Here is a 19621-nt window from a genome sequence, read left to right as displayed (position 1 = left end):
CATCAGAATATTCCACTGATCTAGTTGAAGAGGACCAGGGTGTTCTCCCATGGTTCTGACCATATTCCTACCTCATCCACCATTATCAAAAGCCAGCTAACAGGCTACATGTTTTGTTTCTGATTGTGGGATCTTGTGTTTATGGGATCACCAGTCACTGCACAAATGGAAATTTGTTAATCTCAAGTGTTTTGATCATTTCTAGAGAGATATAAAGTACAATATAACTGCAGTCTCTTTAGGTTTACCTTTTAATGAGATGGTTAAGGATATAGAAAAATATTTTCGGTTAATATTCAGCTTGAAAAATACCTTTGATTGGCAAAGTTAGAAAGACTTTTCTTGCAAATGATTTTTGTTTAGTAGCTGCAAGGTAAATTAAGTGACCCTTACTGTATAGTGCACCCAAATGGGTAGTTTTTGAGACAGGACCAGAATCAGCCATGTGCTACACACTTAAATACTCTTACACAGTCATTGTCCATTCTTGCTCATAATGAGTCTTTGATCATCTGGATGAGATATTGAACAGTAGCCAGCAATGCACTGCCTTAACTATAATGACAAAAATTGAAAGGGGGAAGGGTGCAAAGAATTAATGCCTCTTTTAGACATCAGTCTTGAAATCAGAGTGAGAAAAAACATTAAACAGCTGGAAGGCTTCTAAATTAGGCCCAAGTCAAATCAAGAGTTTTGCAACACTAATATTCCTTCATAAGTGTGAAACATGTCCACAGGCCACAGGTGATTTATGGTCTTTTACTGGATGGGGAAAACACCTAACCACATTGCACAGTGACCCAGTGTGTGATTTTAATTTATTCTTGGTGCATTATTCAAAACAGGTTTATGGCACTACATTATACACACCATCTAGTGACAATCCTTGTTCTAACATGTTGGAATCATTACCAGTACCTGGAGTAAAATAGGATCTTTATTTAAATCTTTGGCTTGATAATCAACTCAGGCTAAACACATGCCCAATTCAACCACAATATTCTGACATACCAATCCACTTCTCATTCTATTTAAGGAAAGTCTGATCCAGCAGAAAATTTGGAAAACTCCCAATTTAATGTAGTCAGATTCACCACCATCACATTTTATCCACAGACAGCAATTTATACTTTCTAAGAAACCAGGTGGTAGAAATTCATTTCAGCCTGTTCTGGTAAACAATCACAGTAATGGTTTATGTGCTTCTGAAATTCAGTTCAATTGACTTCAAGGACAAATTGCTAACCCATGGGAACAAGCTGGATTTTTACATGCTATACAGAGTTCAATAATGCACCAACATTCTGCATTCACACCCCAAGTAATTATATTGTTTTCATCAAGTTACAAATGGATGTTTTAATGAGCAGTGGTCTAAATATCTAAATTTAATGGCTTCTGTGTTATCACAGCTCATTTCCCAGGTGGCAGACTGTGCTTAGAAGCACGTCATGCACTTTGAGGTATTTATGAAAAATGGAATAATACACTGTAAATACAGACTTTTCAGGGCATTACATGGTAATCCAAAATAAGACTCAGACAACGGACAAGGTGATATTTTCATTAATTTATATATTTCTGCCTTATAGTTAACATATGTATTTTCTTTTGTGTCACCCTTAATTTTTCTCAGTAAGTAATGATATTTGTTATATTCAGAAATGAGTAAATTTTCAGACAGCTTTTCAAAATAAATACCATAAAATAATAGAGCTTCACATAATAAATACTCTTTACAACAAAAGAAGTTTTGAGAATTTTAAAAACAGTCAGGATTCCTCAAAACTTTTTTACATAAAATATATACACAAAGAAAGCCAGAATTTGGCAAGACTGAAGCACTGAGAGCTCAATGGGGCAAATTTGACCATATAAACCAGAATATAATCCTATTATTTTAAAGGCAACCCAACATTTAATTATAGATGTCACAATAAAAGATTAATTAATTTACATATCAAGAGCCTATTTGAATTTTGCCAATGCATCTGATACTTATTTACTATGTTTCAAAAGATAATTTTGTTCCTTTGTATAAAACTCACCAATAAATCACCCGCTACATTCAATGTCGAAAGCAGGTTAGGTTGAAATTTAAAACTAGAAGCAGCTTATCCTTTAAAATAAAGAGATTTATAATATGCTGGACTCTGTTCAGAACTGAAATTTATTTGTTATTTAGGTTGGTATGAAATGAAAATGTTGATTAAAAAGAAGTTTTTATCTCCTTATTAAAACAATTCTTATTGTGTTTTTTTTCCTAGCAATTAAAGTACCCTCATTTTCTTACACATAAAGATGCATTAAGAACCTGTCCCATGTGCTACGCTACAAAATTTGAAGGTACATTGATTCAGTGCATCCCACAATGGAGAAAGGGTGGTCATAATCTACATTTATAACAGTTCACCAAGTACTGACATTTAAACTTTCAATGTGCCAAAACTTGAATCCAATATCAAGAGCACACTAACAATTTATTTGCCTCCATTAATGTAATACAATATGCTGGAGTTAAAGTAGTTTAGAGGTGATCCAGAAATAGTTTCCTCACAACTTTTCACAATTATTTTCTTGCTGTAAATTGCAAGTAGGGAAATATATACTTTTGATTATTTCAGGATAGTTTTGCATATAATAGAAATGTTAGATGGCAAATTTACAAATAGTAATGAACATCAGTTAACATATTATATCACTAATAAACATCTCATAAAAATTGGCTCTTTTTTGAAATGAAGATAGTTGGTGGCAACCAGATTGGTGCAACACAGAACATTTTGATTGTAGCACCAGTGATTGTCCCCAGTTGGCTTTTTTTTAAAAAATCAGGAATTGTATTGTGACATCCATATTAAATGGGACAAAGTCCTCTTGCAATCAGGTTGATTAATTCCAATTATGCTAACATTTTTAATGATTGGAGAGAAAAAAGTTGTTTACTTTTCAATACGTGAAAAATTTGTCATCAATTAAGTTAGTTAAGGGGGCCATTTGCAGGCAAGAAAGCAATGGTATACTCCTCTGATGGAATTGGATGCCTCTTCACCTGTAGATATTAGCAACATTCACAATCTTAGGCCATGTTGGTAAATAGTAGCCATCTTTCTATTGTAGAAGGGGTTGTTAGAATGGTTGCTGTTTTTGTTGATATCCAGTCCTAGGTTGAAGCAGGTAAACATACAAGCATGATTTCAAAATGATTAAAATAAAGTGTTAAAGAGCTCTGCTGCCTGGGATCAAGAGGGTTTATCTTCTCCTTGAGTGGGACAGCTTTTAAGTTTACAATACACAGTATTCGAGTTCTTGCAACGACATCCAGGCCTGTTTAAACGATCGTAGCACCCTTGGCAAAGTTTGATGCAGCCTTTGGCTGGAAGGTAGCAGAGTAAACAGGGCATAAATAAGGACATTAAACCCATAAACAAGAACCTGGAGCAGCAGTGCGAATGGGTGCAAGAGCAAGGATTATCTGCACACGAGTCCTCATCGTCATTGGAGCAGTGGTAGAAGATTCCCTTTACCAAAGCACATGCATGTACATACTCCACTGTACTCTCTACCTGAACACAGGCACTGCTCTGTTACAAGCCAAACATGAAGGCAGGGTTCCTTTGGTGCTGTGCATTCTCTGCACTTGCATTTCCCACATTGCTCACATATAAATCTATGTTTTGCCAAATCCTCTTTTCCTAAGCATTTCAATTCCTCCGTTGTACCAGCAGATGATTTAGGTTGTATTCTAATTGTCCGGTCTGGTCTGTGGTGGCTGGAAGTTAGCCGTGTTGGTGGGGATCGCCCCAAAAGTCCTTGCTCAGATGATGCACTGCTGTTACTCCCTGAACTAGCTGCACTACCCGTGCTGGTTGACCTGCTCAAGGCAGGCATCCTGGTGGAGGAATGGTGACCAACATGTGTGTGGTGAGAGGACCGATGTTCATAGTTATTATTCACATTGATCGGTATCACTTCGTGAGTCCTTTCATGTTTGTCATGCCGCTGTGTGGGTCTGCTAGTACTAATGCTACCAGCCTTCTTTGCAGTAGCTGGGCCTTCTGTGTACTCATTGCTTGTCCTGATTACTTTAATCTGATCAAGGGATAAAATGGCAGTGTGCTGCAGTTCCCGTTCATACTCAAGTCTCTGCCTGCTGTCAAGAGAGGGTTGCTGGATCACAACCAATGAACCACCACCGCCATGCTGAATACGGCCCTCCATCTGTGGTGATCACAACTTCCAGCATTCACTGTAGACTTGGCATGCATCTGAAAGTCTGCAAAAACAAGCGGAGAGGAAAAAGTATATTAGGGTCACATTGTTACAGTTATAACTTATATGATCCCAAACATCACCAGGCCACTGCAAGCATGTACACTTGTTAAACAGTACTGGATTCTGATCACAGCCCCAAGAATAAAAATTACTTGTATATGTACGAGGCAGTCTTGAGGACAGCAAAATTGTTTCCACATCAGGCCAGATACAGCTTAACAACCAACAGTGATTTGAACTCCTTCCTCACCCAAGGGAAGGTTTTTACCATCTCTCATGGTGGGATTGTTTGATTTATCAGGAAGGGGGCTGGTTGCAGATCTTCCCTGGTTGAATACTGCAGCCATACCGAGAGCCTCAGCACTCCTTGAGGCAAAGTATGTTAACAGTGGAAATTAAGAGGGGCAGGTTTGCATTTTTTCCTCTTTTTCTTGTATTACATATTGTATATGATACCTTTTATATTGCAAATTGTCCATGATGCTTAACAACTGCACAGGTAGCCACAGGTGTCACACAAGATGGAGGTTCTCTGGTGTTTATGAAGTATTTTGATGGGGTGGGGGAGGGTGTAGAGAGACAAGCAAGGCACAGGAGTTGAGAGGTAGTATTTCAAACAGTAAGTCACAACAGCTGAGGCTTTGCAACAAATGGTGGTGGAGGGTTGGGGGTGTGCACAGAATTGGGCTATCCAGATTCAAATGAGCACAGGATGCAGGTTATACACAGAGCTGCAGGAGGATTGAAGAAGCAGAATGACATTACAGATTAAGAAATGGGTTTTGAAGCCAATATGCTGGGCATGCTATTGGAGATTCTGAGGAGCATATTTTATGTGTCTCACATTTTCCACTAATAAAAGTCTGAAATTTTTCAAGTGATAAATGTTACAACATCCCCCACAGTTTGAAGAAATATACCATGATACTTTCCAATGTTAATCAGGTCCATAAATGTGCATGCATCACATGTTGTATGCAGTACATAGCATGCCCATGTCACGGATGTGATGTTGGTGCATCTCCAGACTTGATATTTTGGCAAGGAAAGAAGTAAACACTCTTGCAATCTGATTCCCCCCCCCACCCCACCCCACCCCCCCAAATGGGACCAGCAAGTTCTTTATGTACTGCTATTAGGATTACATTCTTTCTACAGTAATAACTTTTAATCTTTCATTCCCTAAAGGACATGCAACAAGACCAGCAACATTGCATTTAGCAGTCATTTTCATCACCCCTGCCTGGCTAATAACCTGGTGGTGTAGAATCATGAGCCCTTAGAAAGAGTTGAATTTTCATCTGAAACTAAGGCAAGTCCTGCAATTCATGGGAAATCTCTTCTACTAGATCACTGCTCAGTTAATAACTACAAGTCTCCTTAAAATGAGGCTATCAATCAATAGATAACTTGGGTCACACCAAGCTGCTGGTTCCTGAAAGCAAGTTTGAAACAATTTGGTATTAGTGGCAACTGAACAAAAACATAGGTATTTCCAATTTTAATCTGAAATAAAATAGGGCAATTTTAACGTGGAGGAGACAGCACCACATCAGCAACAAAATGGGGTAGATGCAAGATGTAAGTTTTTAAATACTGGAAGTAATTCATCTGGGATGCAAACAACACCAAGGTGATTCCAAAGCGACAAGAAGACCCGAGTCAGAGGCTGGGAATGATTATGCAATCAAAGGTTAAAAATAAAGATTCTGTGATGAGGGGTAAATGTGATGACTTCCACCTTGCTGATATTTAGCTGAGGGAAGTTTCAAATATTCTTGACTATGTTAAATGGTTAGGCAGCAGACTTGAAAATGGAAGGTGTCGAGGAGAAAGAGGCACACAGAAATTGAGGTTAAACTGTCTGCTATTGTCCCTGAGAGGCAAGTACAATAAAGAATTGTTGGGTGACTGAGGATGAAGCCTTGTGGCTGTTCTGAAATAGCAAAATAAGCCATAATGCAGTTTGTAGTGTTCAATGTCCTGGGTGTTGCAGGTAATGTTTTTATGTCATAATACTCAGAATTAATTCTTTAATTCTCCAATGCACTATTCATTCAACTACTTTTCTGTCCTCTAGAAGTCCCATTCTAATGATCTTCACCTTGTTATTTACCACCTGACATCTGGTTCCTTCATCATGTCTCCTAACTCCCACTTCATTCCATGGGAGTTTTCTCCTTTGAGCTCCATTGTTTTGCCCTCGATCTGTTGCTTGGTAATTGGTGATCATCCCTAAATAGTGATACATGTTGTGACTTACTTTTATATTCCCTTCTATCCTTTTAAACTTTTCCCAGGTATAGCTTTCCCTAGGACTCTTTTTAGTACTCTTGAGCTTACAACAAGGAGTTTGTGATAAAAGGTCAGCCTACTAAATTGGTTCTTTCTCTTTACTTGGACAGCAGACCACCTCTCCATCTGACCTTGCAGCCAAGATTTGCAACTCTTGTGTATAAATCACACGAATGATTAATCCAGCTCCTGAGACTACATTACAGCAATGGACCACAAAACCTTTCATACTTTTTGATGAAATTATATCGATTTTTTTCAGACAGTATGGTGATATGTGCAAATTCTAGACTAGCTCATGATAAAAGTGCAATATTGCCAAGACTAGAACCATTATTGTATATTCTTTCTTCGAAACTTTTCTTCTCCTTGAAGAAAGAAGCCTGTGAAGAGATTCTGATAGAAATACTTAAAATGATGAAGGATTCAGAGAGGGTAGAGAGAAATAGTTGTTAATGTTTGAGGAATTAAGAACTAGCTGACAAAGAATGAAGATGATAAACAAAATAACCAAAGGTGACAGGATGAAGATTTTCTTTACAGCAAGTGGTTAAAGGCTGGAATGCACTACCAGGGCTGGTGGTGGAGGTAGATTCAACTGCAGTGTTTAAAATGTACCAAATAAATATCTGAAAGGGAAGAATTTGCAGGTCTATAAACGAGAGAGCAAGGGAGTGACACTGGCTGGGTTACTTTTACATGTAGCCAGTACAGACTTGAGGGGCTGAATGGCCTCCATTTGTATTGTGACCATTCTGTGAGTCTGATTTGCACATATTGTGGGTGGAAGATGAACAAATATCTCAGAGAAAGGGAGGCTTGGAGCACCAACTCCCAGAGATAAACTATTACAGCCTAAGCCAGAATATTAAAAAAAGAGATTCATTAATAGGAGTATAATATCCTGAAATGTTCATTTTAAATATCTAATCATCAACAGTCAATAACGACACCCTACCCCACCACAAAATCATCTAAAATAACACTGTTCTAACATGAGTTATTTGGATTTCCTTCAATGCTTCATAATATAAGCAAGCAACAGTCTGCAATCCATTAGATGAGAAAATTTAGAAGCGAAAATAAACTAAAACAAGAGTGCAGAGATTAAGGCAGTTTCAATCCCATCCAAAAAACCGTCATACTTCAAGCCCTGCTTCAAAAATATTATTTTCCTTCAACTCATCTGCCTCAGGTGACTGGGTTTACTTACAATCATAGGATCTTAGAAAGATGAAAGAAAGAGAAGGAGCAAAAGGAACAGAAAGAACTGTTGGTCTGCAACTAATGTTGGTCAGTTGGTCAGCACTGCAAGTAATGCTGACCTGAGCCAAATGCACTTCTTTAAATTTTCATTGTATGCAGCAAAATAAATATTTAAAATAAAAGTTATTCAGCATTTTTCTAATGTTCAGTGCTGGAGGTCATGAAAATTGAAGTCAGCAGTTGATGGGTTAATGTACTGATTTCTTATGCACAACACTGCCAGGAGGGGAACAGTCAGAACATAATACTCATGCCATCAAATTTCAGTAAGTACTCCAGCTAACATATTTCATGGTATCACCTCCCTGTTCCCCTCCGAAGTGCAACTCTGAACTACACTACCATGTTCTCTCTAAATAATATCCTTCTAGAGGCAGTCTGATACAACATTAAAACTCAACTGCAGCTTGTTTAATTACATATTTAATGCATAATCATTACTGCAACAAAGTAGTTTTGGAACATAATTCAACATTACAGCTACACACCAAAATCTCCAGATATTCTCTCCCTCTTCTCACAGATCTTGAAAAGAAATTGATTTTTGTTTCAAAATTGAATTTCTGACTGCTGTATGGATTGCCCAATGAATGTTGTGGACAGCAACAGAACTGCCTTGCTCAGAGTTGCCAGGATCTGCTGGATTGCCTTAATGCCTGTATTCAACATCTTCACAAAAAGATTATACTGATGGTGAATCACAGGATCTAGAAGCACTTTAACAGGATGGAATTAAGCGACTATTACCATGTGGTGTCCACAATGCGGTTTTAACTTAGGAGCTTCCACAACACTGTGCTGGTCTTATTTTTGTACAACAGCCATTCTTGTCTTCCAATGTTATGTTATAAAAAATGCAACCATTTACTGAGTATTTTTCACATATGGATTTAAATAATAGTGGTGCAGTTAATAAACTCAATTCCACTTCTATTTGCACAAAATAGTTTGTAAAAAATCACTGTCAAATAATTCATATATTAAAATTAAGTTGTAAATATCTCCTCACCCACCCCTTACCAAAGTCACAAAGATTTTCATTTGCTCTACATTAAGTAATGGGGACAATTGAAGGGATGGGTGGGGGGGGGGGGGGGTGTAGTTCTAGATGTTATAATGAGGAACCTGGCACTTATATGCAGGAGACTTACATCAAGTAGTAATAATTTTCATTTTCAAGCACCACTGAAGATCTGAAGAGACTGAAGAGATCTTCTAACTCTGAAGATCTGAATTGAAAAAGCCAATTTTTAAAACTTGCAAAGCATAAGAATAAGAATTCAGTGTCTGACTTTCATCACAAGTGACAATTCATCAAAGAGCTTAAGTGGCAGATTGGAGTGAAATTTACAGTCTTACTGTTGTTACTCACTATTGGAGGAATATATTCAGACACCTTCAGACTTTGCCTGAACACTGGCAACAGCCTCAAATGAGGCAGTGACTTAGTGATCACACCTCACCTTAATAGTGTACAATTTGAACACATCTGATCAAAAGATGGAACAAAGTAAGAGTGGTAAAAGAAGAATATTACAAGGGAAAAATGCACAAGTAAGCAAAGATGAAGTTTCAATTTTTTTTAAAATTTGGATCCTTACTAAATTAGAGAACAGCTGCCCCAATAGATATGGGCATTTCTAAAACAGGGCTTCAGATTTCTCTAAACATGCAAAATAACAATGTACTGTCCCCATAACTAATTGTCCATTAATGTAATAACCTGTCACAAATCATGCAGTTCCACAAATGAGTGTTTCTGCAATATTGTTAGAAGCTGCTATTTAGGGAGAAAAGCTTTATATCAGCCACTGATTCTCAAAACTATTTCAAAATATTTAGGTACATCTGGATTAATGAGTGGGGAAACAATGGCTAATAATGATAGTCAGATGCTGTTGTATGTGACTCTTTAATTCGAATGCTTCCCGTTGTTTCACTGTAACATGGTGGCATTATCACATCTGATGCAAACTTAATTACCATGGCATTTAGTTAGAGCAAACTAATGTAAAACAAATATTCCACGTTGACTGGCAATGGATGAACAAATCAAATTTTAGTTTTCTCTAGGTGCAATGCGAATAACTAATGATTAGACCGTATCTAATAGCTTACTATTATAGTCACTTCCTATCCAAAGCCACGTTTTATAATTTAGTGTCTGATAAAATTTCACACCAGAATGATTCGACTGCAAATGCTTTCTTTACAAAAATTGCTATATTTTCAATTTCTTTTTGATGAGTTTCTAAGTTGTTTTGGTTCGTGTGTGGAGGGAAGTCGGATACTACATTGTAATGGGCGACGGCCGACTAAATGTCAGATCCTCATCAGAAGAAGACTGTAATTCTCGAACCCTTGTCAATTACTTACAATGTTGACTCACAATCACTAGTCTCGCTGGAAAACTGCACCCAGAAGAGCCATTAGGCGCTTAACATTTTAAGACGGATCTACCAGCAGTTCAGCACAAAACTTTTTTCTAACTCTGCAAATTACGAGAGCAAAGTACACAAGCACCTGCGATTAGTAATGCTCCTTCACGTTGCTTCTGATAAAAAATAAAGCCTGCAGAATGTTTATGTTTTAACTCCTCCCGCAGGACGTGTTTGGAAGAGAGCGACAAACATAGAGAGAACTCGTTTAGGAAATGAAAAGCCAGAGTTCGGGTTTCATGATCTTGAACATGCGCCCAGAGAATTTCCAATACTGACCTCGGTCTGCACCTAGGAAAACCCTTGCCCGCATTATTTCAGACTTAATCTTACACCATTCTCTGCAACGGAGGGAAAACTAACGACCTCCGCCCCCGGTCCCAACACATACAACTCCTGACCTTGGCATTTGACATTGCTGTCTGACCTGTCTGTCCATATTGGCAGAGAGTTGAAGAACAAACCGGATTTATGTTCCTGCAGCTCCAATCTGAAGACGCTCCGGGCTAGGGGAGGAGAGGGTGCGACCCTCTGTTAGAACAAATGGCACAAAAGCCACCGTCACGTACAAAGTACTTCTTTAAAAAAAAATCAAGCCACGTTTTAGGATTATAAATCGCCTCGTCAGCACGGCAGACTCGATTAAAAAAAAATCCCGGAGACTGACCAGAAAAGGGAGCTGGTAGTGGCTCCGGGGCCGAGCCAGCTGCCACTGGAGAGAGAGTTCACCAGCACCCTCTGTGCACAACGGGCAGGCGATCCTTGACGGTCGGCGGCCGGCCGGTCCACCAAAAGCAAAAAGCCTCCAGCACAGAATCCGTAGGCACAGTCGGGAGCTGGAGGGAAGGGGCGTAGAAAACGCCTCCTGCCCTGCAACAACTCTCAACTATTTCCACTGATACTTCAAGAAGCCGTTTCTCAGCTCGTTACAAAAAAAGCATCTGACAATCGTGTACAAGTCCTACAGTCCACCACCACTCAACATGCTGCGTGCATCAGAATGTCCCTGCAGCAGCCATACCAAAACCAATAAACGTGATCCCCTCCCCGATCACCTTGTTGAAAACAGCAGCTGCTGTGCCGACACTCTGCAAGGACCGTCTTCCTCAATTCCTCCCGCCTTGTTGGCAGGTCTGGGTGATTAGTTTAATTAAAAGTACTCAGGAAAGAACACAGCGGAAGCCTGCAGTCGAATGCCGGTGACTGTAATCAGCAGCGCCCTCTCGGAGTGCGGTTAAACTCTGGTTAATCGATCGTTTACCGAGTGCAGGGAAGATGAGATGTGTTTTTTTTTTGGGGGGGGGGGGGGAGTTGGAAGGAGGGAGAGAGGACGGGGGAGGGGAGAAATTATGAATGAACCCAGCAGAGCAACAGCGGGCTAGCGGTCAGAGAACACCACACGAGGGCGGACTTTCCAGTGACAACACTGGGGTCATTGAACAACATTGGGCATTTTCACAAGTGGAAGTGCATTCATCCCGGAGAACATATGTCGTCGGCGAGATTAAAAAAGTTCATATAGGGAAATATAAAAAGAAATTATAATGTGCAATGAAAATTAGTACGCCTTTGTAAAGTCTTTGAAACCATTGTTAAGCTATTTAATGTTGAGGAATCTTACCTATTTCCATATATCCACCAAATGCAAATCCATTTTATTATGTGATATAGTCTATTCCAGAAGATGGGCCCTGTCTCAAGCCTTGTTTAAAACAAAACAATAATCAGTCGTCACCGCGTTAAGACATCGGGACGAAACAAGTGGAGAGTGGACTCGCAGCAGCAGCGTGCGAGCTTCGGGAGGCAGGAGTTCTTCTCCCCGTGGCCGGTAGGATTGCGGGCTCTGCTGCACAGCGGGTGAACCTTCCCGTAACTTCACCTCCACGCACCGCCTATCCACAAGAATGTCCAACAGCCTCTGGGTATTTCCTCAGCGGCGCTCTGCACACTGCATCGCACTGTGGCTTGTCAGTGAGCTCTTTCCCTTTCTGTATGAGATTCTCCACGGGACACGGCAAATTTTCTGCACGATGGTCTCCCGCCTGTTTACCTGATTTCCAAAACGAAGCTGTCACCGACACACGAGATGGTTGCATATGTTTGTATATCACGATTCTCTATGCGGAGGACTGTGTTCACAGTTTGTGAAACTTTGTGCTTGATGGATCTAATTTATAATCGTGATGCGTCTATTTGCAAGGCTGTGTAATGGCAATCAGTGTCTGTAAATTTCAAATGCTCCTTTATAAAAAGAGCGCAGAGTTCGCCTAACGCCCTGCTTTGCTCACCGCTGCCCGGTCGGGACTTGTTCTCGGTGCCACTGACGACTGAACATTACCCACCAAACACACACCACATTTCCCTCGCTCTCTATGGTCGACGCTTTGCATTCCACAGCTGCTCATTGGCTGATAATCTGCATTCCACCGTCGTCCATTGGTCTCCCGCACCCCCAGAAGCGGAAAAAGGGAATAAGAGGATGCTAAATATCCGGTCACTGCTGATTGGTTATGTCAGGACACACCGCAGTCGGCGGCCTCCCATTGGAGCAGTGGGAAACTACGCGCTTTTTGTGTGAAGCGGATTGGTGGAGTCAGGAATGCAGGTTACATGCTGAAACTACCAGCTTGGTGGGATATAACCCTCTAATTGGATGAGAGGAAACAGCGCATCCGGCCACAGATGATTACAGTATTACAAGATTGGATTCATGATCCATTGGTCTGCTTCCACTTAGATAGCAATCTGACGCATCACAAAATCGCAAACATCAACTCAATATATTGTAAATAATTTATATTTCACGACAAACACTTTTAGTTTAATTTTATTGAAATATAAAAAGAAACAGTATTAGAATATTAAAACTAGCTATTGAGACCGCTTTTAGACCACGCTTTTTAATAGACTGCATCCTACTTTAATTATATTTTAAGAACGTTTACATTATTCTTACGTTATACACTTTAAGTGTCGATGTACACAGCTCCCTAAATACACATGCGTAGCTTTCATGTGCAACCGGGGGGGGGGGGGGGGGGGGGGGGGGTGGAACATGTTCAAAATGTTGAATGAGCACTTGGAGGAAAGGCATCAGAGTCGCTCAATGCCTTCGGCCGTCAGCGGTTTTATTATTCATTTGTAAAATAAACCGCAGACCGGAATCCAGCGCAATTCTCCCCCCTATCGCATCCTGCTGGTTTCTATTATGCATAAAAAGCTTTCAGATGAGAAAAACGAATGTGGTTTATAAAAAAAAGGGCAGAGAAAGCATTCATTAAAAAAAAATCTGTAACGACGAAATCTCACTTCCCAAGGCCATAAGCATAAGGCAAGTACTTCAAAACTTTTGAACTTCGTTTGCTTCTTTCCTCTCCACTTACCAAAATTCTGCGCATTGGAATACTAGGGTCCAGGTGATAAGGACGTGAATCTTTCCAACAGTTTAGGATTATGCCTTCATCCTGAGATCACACCGGGAGAAAACCCGACTTCCTAAACCACTCTTTTGTTGTTGCTCCAGTCATCTGAATGCACCTAAACAACCGTCTCCTGCCACCGGACACATGCTGAGAATGTTAATGTCAATCCATGTAACCTTGTGTATGGGGCGGGGAGCCGACACTGAATGGCTCCAAGTATAATTTATGTGTAATGTTAAATAATTCCTTGTTGCACTTATTTATCGAATTTGAACTGCAACGTGGCATAACCTGTTTCATAGATAGGATATAGACAGAAAGAGAGAGAGGGAGCTCGCGTACACATAATTATGTTTAATAAGAAGAACATATTTAATAATCTGGTAGAACATGCAGGCCAAATGTGTAAATATTGAATACAGTAGATGTGCATTATTAAGTGCAGACGCTTCCTTTGTTGTTGCCCTGCCTGTTGAGTGTTTCTTTGAGGCGATCTGTGGCTCTTTGGCTGGTTTCATTTGTGCAGGAAATCGCTCATTCATTAACCCTCTGGCTTCCCTTTCATCTGCACTCTGACTGATCATTAAGCCGCCCTTTCACACCGGAACGGCTGAAGACCCGTTTAAAGAAATTAAGGGATTTATCTGTTAGCCCATCATCTCTTCCAAACCAGTTATCAGGGATTTCATCAGGCGAGAAGATGTCAGGGCCCGAGGCGAAGGAACTCACCAAATAGGGCTTCAAAGAGCTATAAAAGACAACGCCAAGTTCTGCAGGAACTGCGGATCGGATTTAAAGAGACACCATTCCTGCTGAAATGAAATGATCAGACACAGACCTATCCATTCAACAGCTACCCTACACACAGCAAAAAAACATGTTCTGCATTAAAGACATAGTAAGACCCTACGGTCGTAATCAGATTTAACTAAACACATTTTTCTGTCCGAGTTGACCTCACGCCTCATCACCTCCCCCATACCCCAACCCACCTCCACGCTTTTTTGTATAAAGTGAAAACAGACAAACCTGGAGATATGCAGCAGGTCAGGCAATATCTGAGAGAGAGGCAGATACAAAGTCACAGTTAGGAAATCTTTTATCAGAGCTTTACATAAAGGGTTTGGCAAAACAAGGTGCTTTTAATTAGAAGAACAACACCTCTTCTCAGCCCAATGGTAAGAACATTGAATTTTCCAATTTCAGACAATCCTCACCTTCAGATAGCCCTCACCTCCGGTGCTTTCACCCAGCGCGCGCGCGGGTGCGCGCGCGCACACACACACACACACACACACACACACACACACACACACACACACACACACACACACACACATTCCCGCCTTTCTCCGGTCCTCCCATTTTTGTCCCCTTTGCCATACCCCTTCTCCAGCCCTCCCATCACCATTTTCAACCCCTCCATTCAGCTATCACCCACACATTTAACCCACTGAATCTCTGCCCACTGCCACCTGGTTCCATCAACCTCCATGTCTACCCCCCTCCCCCCGCCCCCCGTCAGTCCTATGCACAAGTACAGTGGGTGGGATACAGGTACAATGAAAAAGTTGCTTGCAGCAGCATCACAAGCAGGAGGGTATAGACAATACACAGAATATAAATTATACAAGGCAGTGAAGAGAGGGAAAAAAAGACTGTGCCAAAATAAGAGAGCGCAAAATAAAGACAGAATCAGAGACAAGTCTATGGCAGTGCAAGAGGTGGTCGGTAGTGTTGCATTGATTCCAACACATGTAGCCTTTGTGTCCCCAGTTATCACCCTCCAGCCTCTGTCTCCACGTTCAGTCTCCCCTCCTCCTCTGGCCTCTATCTGCCCATCATCCCTCACCCCTCCTGGGTCCACCTATCACCTACTGGCCCCTGTCTCATCCCTTCTCCTCTCTTCTTTATATGGGCTACCTTCCCTCTCCACTCTCAGTCCTGATGCAGCGTCTCAACATGAAATATTGACAATTCCTTCCCCTCCACACTTGCCGTTTGACCCGCCTAGTTCCTCTAGCAGTTTGTTTTTGTTTGTTCTAGGTTCCAGCATCTGCAGTCTCTTATGTCTTTGCTTTTGATTCATATTCCAATGCAATTATGACCATACCTCTTTCCTATGGTATTATCTTCCTAGGCAGCTCCTTTGGATAAGAAAGACTTGCTTCTACTTCATTTCTGTGCTTCTTTGCTGGCTGATGAGGCCAACGTGCAACTGGCAGATTCTGCTGCGGGTGGAGCAGTAACAGTTTGGTGGACTGGCAGTAGAGATTAGATGGAGGTGTGCTCTTTCTGGCTTTTATGCTGGGTTACTGTGTGCCTGCAACAAATGGACTCAAGGTTCTCACTGCTATCATAATCTTCCTTCTCCAATTTGAGTGATTTATGGGCCTGGGATTCCCTCAAGTCAACTGGGATATTACACTTTTTCAAGAAGGGTTTGTCAGTTTCAGGAGTCTGGTGTTGGGCATGCCAGCAACGCAGCCTTACCCATTGGAGCTGACTGATTGTAACTAGTATGCTGGGAATGTTGGCCGAGGAGACAACACTAACATTGTTGATCCTGCAAGTGAATTTGGATGAAGTTATGGAGACAGTGAAGGGTGTAGATTAAATTCACTGGGTCTCTAGATAATGGAACTAACACTGCAATTTGGGGAGCAGTTTTTTTACCCGGGTAATGACTCACCATGTAGCAGGTAGTAGGGAGACCTCTCTGAGTTACCACCACTGGACTTGTCTCTGTTTCTGAAGTTAGATTATAGTGACAGTGTTTTTTTACATTTATTCCTCATACTGGGGATTATATTAATAGGTGTAAACTTCCTTGGTGTCACCGACTCACCCTTTGTTAAAAATATTGGATCCAATAAACTGGGTTAGAAACAAAAACAAATGACGTCAGCTTCTTACTAGAGTTATTTCGACTTTGTTGTTGGAACTTTTCCACTGTAGAAAGTAGGCAATGTCTCTTTAAACTGGATTTAAGTGTTCCCCGACCTAGCCAGAGTTACTTTCTTTGAAACAAGTATTTCCCATTCAGCGCGTAGGTAGGTGCACGCCCACACAGGCATTGCATAAAAAACACATAACGAACGTTGTCCCCGCGTTTGTTTCCTTGTAAATCCCCATTACACGAGGTAAGAAGGGAGATAATCAGTGAAATTAAATGGACAAATGTCTCGGTCCCGTCTGTCCACAGCCGGGTCGCTGTAATGGGTTCACATTCTGAATTCTGCGTGGCCGAATGTAGGCAAACAATATATACGGAGGAGAGGGGCGCGCCAGTACTGATCTGTAACCAATTTAGACTTAGACTTCTACTTTTCAGAACTTTGAGATCTGAACGCTGCGATTTTAATGAATGTGTGTGTGGAGGTCTCAGGCTGTGTTCCCAGGCGGGGCGGTCGGGATGTAGAATGCACGTCACCCGTACTGTTAGTTTCACAATGAGTGGTAGGTTTCCCGAGCCTTCTCGCACTGTCGGCCTTCAATGAGGCAGCCAGGCTTGGGGCTTGCAAGGGTGTAAAGGATGGAAGGGGGCGGATAAAGAGACGTTTTGCTCGAGTAAATTCCGCAGAAAGGGTTCAGGCTTCACAGTTCGAAAGTCCTGGGATTTGGTTCTTTGACATTGATGGATGCTGCTTTGCTTTTCATTTTCTCTTTCTTTCCCTTAGGCAGGCTCCCAGAAGGGAGGGTGGCTTGTTCCCGCTCCGGATCTGAGGTGACTGCTGAGGCCTGTGTGCGACCTGCAGACTCTGAGGCAGGAGACGCTTGACGATGCAGGCCGGGAGGTAGTTTGGGAGGTGGAGACCTCCTTCCAGCGTTGACCTTTAGGTTTCTGTTTGCTCCCGAAAATAGCCCCCAGTGCCATCCCAAATGCCCCTTCTCCATTTTGAGTGAACGGGGGCAGGAATTCCCACAAGCCTGAGTTACATGTTTTCAGAGGCTGGGCAGAACATCCTTGAATCTTATCATCTGTCCATCTCCAGATCTCCAAATAAACTGTTTCTGGAGCCTGGTGTCAAGTATGTGAACAAACAGGGCCTGCCCACCGTTACACAGATTAACTTTAAAAAAATAAGTCACATAAGCTTTATTTTCCTGCACATTGTGTGTGAGGAAGTTTGGTGGAGCTGGCATTACATACCCTCCACAAATCCTTTGCATAGGTCGCACTTTGCTTGAATATTTCCTCCAGCATGTATTCCTGGATCTCGGAGTGTGCAAGCCAGCAATCCTGATTGCAGATAGCTTCTTCTGTTGGAAGACCAGCAGATTTCGAGTGAACCTTTGGTTCTCTTTCACACTTAGATCTCCAACTATGAATCAATGTGCATCCCTGGGACAGCCTAAAGACCATGGAATACTGTGAGAGCAAGCTATTGGGAGGGATACCAATGCATCTCTTACCATGGATTCTGTGCAGAGGGACATTCCAGAAGGACACGGATGACAGCCTCTTTCCCGGAGCAGCCTTGGAGCATCTCATGGTGATACTGGGGCTCTGAGCATGTTAGAGGCACCACACAGTTGGCTTTCCTCACCACCATCCAATACGACATCCTGGTGCCCGTTGGACCAATAGAGCACCAAGATCTTTTGGTTTGAGAAATGCCCAACGGATTCGCTCCCTTCTTTCTCCTCAAGCATATTCAGGATTAACCATCTGGCAGCTTTCTGATCAAAGGGATTTATCTTCAGGAACACCCAACTGGGAGGTGAGAATGGGGCGAATGGAATAGTGGCCTGGCTTGTCATCCTGTGTCTGCTTGGTTAGTGTGATCAGACCCAAGGGACAGTGGTCAGAGAACTATAGAGTTATATAGCACAACAAAAGGCCCTTTGGCTCACCAAGTCCTATTGACCATCCCGCACCCATTATCTTATCTTATCTTATCTTATATTTGAGCAACAAGTTCCCTGTAAACCCTATCGATCTGAACCTCAGATTTCCGTAACCATCCTTGTAAACATTTTGTGCACTCTGTCCAGTAGCTCTACACCTTTTTTGTAATATGTTGACCAGAATTCTTTGTGATCTCATCAATGGGTTTGGCATTACTTTCAATTCTAGCTTCTAGAAATTATTTGCAATGGTTGTTCTTTCTAATGCCCTTAGAAACCCATATAGTTACTTCTAGTGATTTGTATACTTATGCTTTAATATCCCTTGTTCTACGTAACGTAGAACATAATTTTCCAGATAATATACTCTCCTTATTTTTCGTACCAAAATACAGTTCCTCATGCTTACCCACACTCTAATTCATGGCCTTTCCAGAAGTTCATTAATGATCCTTGTGATTTGCTGCAGTCCACCTCAGTACTGATTCTTTTTCTTGATGGAAAATACTGAGAATGTGCTGTGACACCAATCAGTTTACAATAAATAGTTAACATCACTTGAACAAAATTCTATTATGTATGCGATGTTATTCATTTGTTGTAAGCTGACTGAATTTCCTGGAAATGACATCCAAAAATGCACTGCGTGCTATTAGACAACACTGTACATGTCTAACCACCTCTGTATTAACAACTCATATGCACAGACAATCTGGATGTGGTTTTGAAAATTCCATGTGGTGAATACATATGTTCATCAATCAGTTTTATGATAAAATTCTTTAGGATAATGTGATTGTATTTTCATGCCAACCAGTAGGGCCAATAATTCCTGCACACTAGTGCTGAATGTATATCTGAATCAGCAGTGTTGGAGCATTACAATTTTTTAATGCGGCTCATTCACATAAACATAGCTGATGCTTAAGTAATAGGTATTTGTGGGTTAAAGGACATCTGGAGGAGGTGCCTGATAGCTTTATTGAACAGCTTTAGGTGCAATATAACTGCAGTACCAGAACAAGTGATTCCATTTCTACTGGAGAAGATGATAGTGTAGGACCTAAAATAAGA

The 19621-nt window shown here is 41.2% G+C and overlaps 1 protein-coding gene across 1 annotated transcript; it reads right to left on the bottom strand.

The window, feature by feature from the left end:
* Positions 1 to 1558: 1558 nt before the first annotated feature.
* Positions 1559 to 12744, bottom strand: spry1 (sprouty homolog 1, antagonist of FGF signaling (Drosophila)). The gene is given in 5 exon segments (XM_052010500.1): positions 1559 to 3530; positions 3532 to 3582; positions 3584 to 3613; positions 3616 to 4276; positions 11896 to 12744. Coding segments are annotated over 4 exon segments (975 nt in total). The 5' UTR covers positions 4222 to 4276; positions 11896 to 12744; the 3' UTR covers positions 1559 to 3242.
* Positions 12745 to 19621: the final 6877 nt, after the last annotated feature.

The sequence above is a fragment of the Pristis pectinata genome, chromosome 2 (genome assembly GCF_009764475.1).
Source record: "Pristis pectinata isolate sPriPec2 chromosome 2, sPriPec2.1.pri, whole genome shotgun sequence".
In the NCBI taxonomy this organism is placed as follows: domain Eukaryota; kingdom Metazoa; phylum Chordata; class Chondrichthyes; order Rhinopristiformes; family Pristidae; genus Pristis; species Pristis pectinata.
Note: the sequence above shows the minus strand (reverse complement) of the source record. Positions and strands in the feature narration are given on the sequence as shown.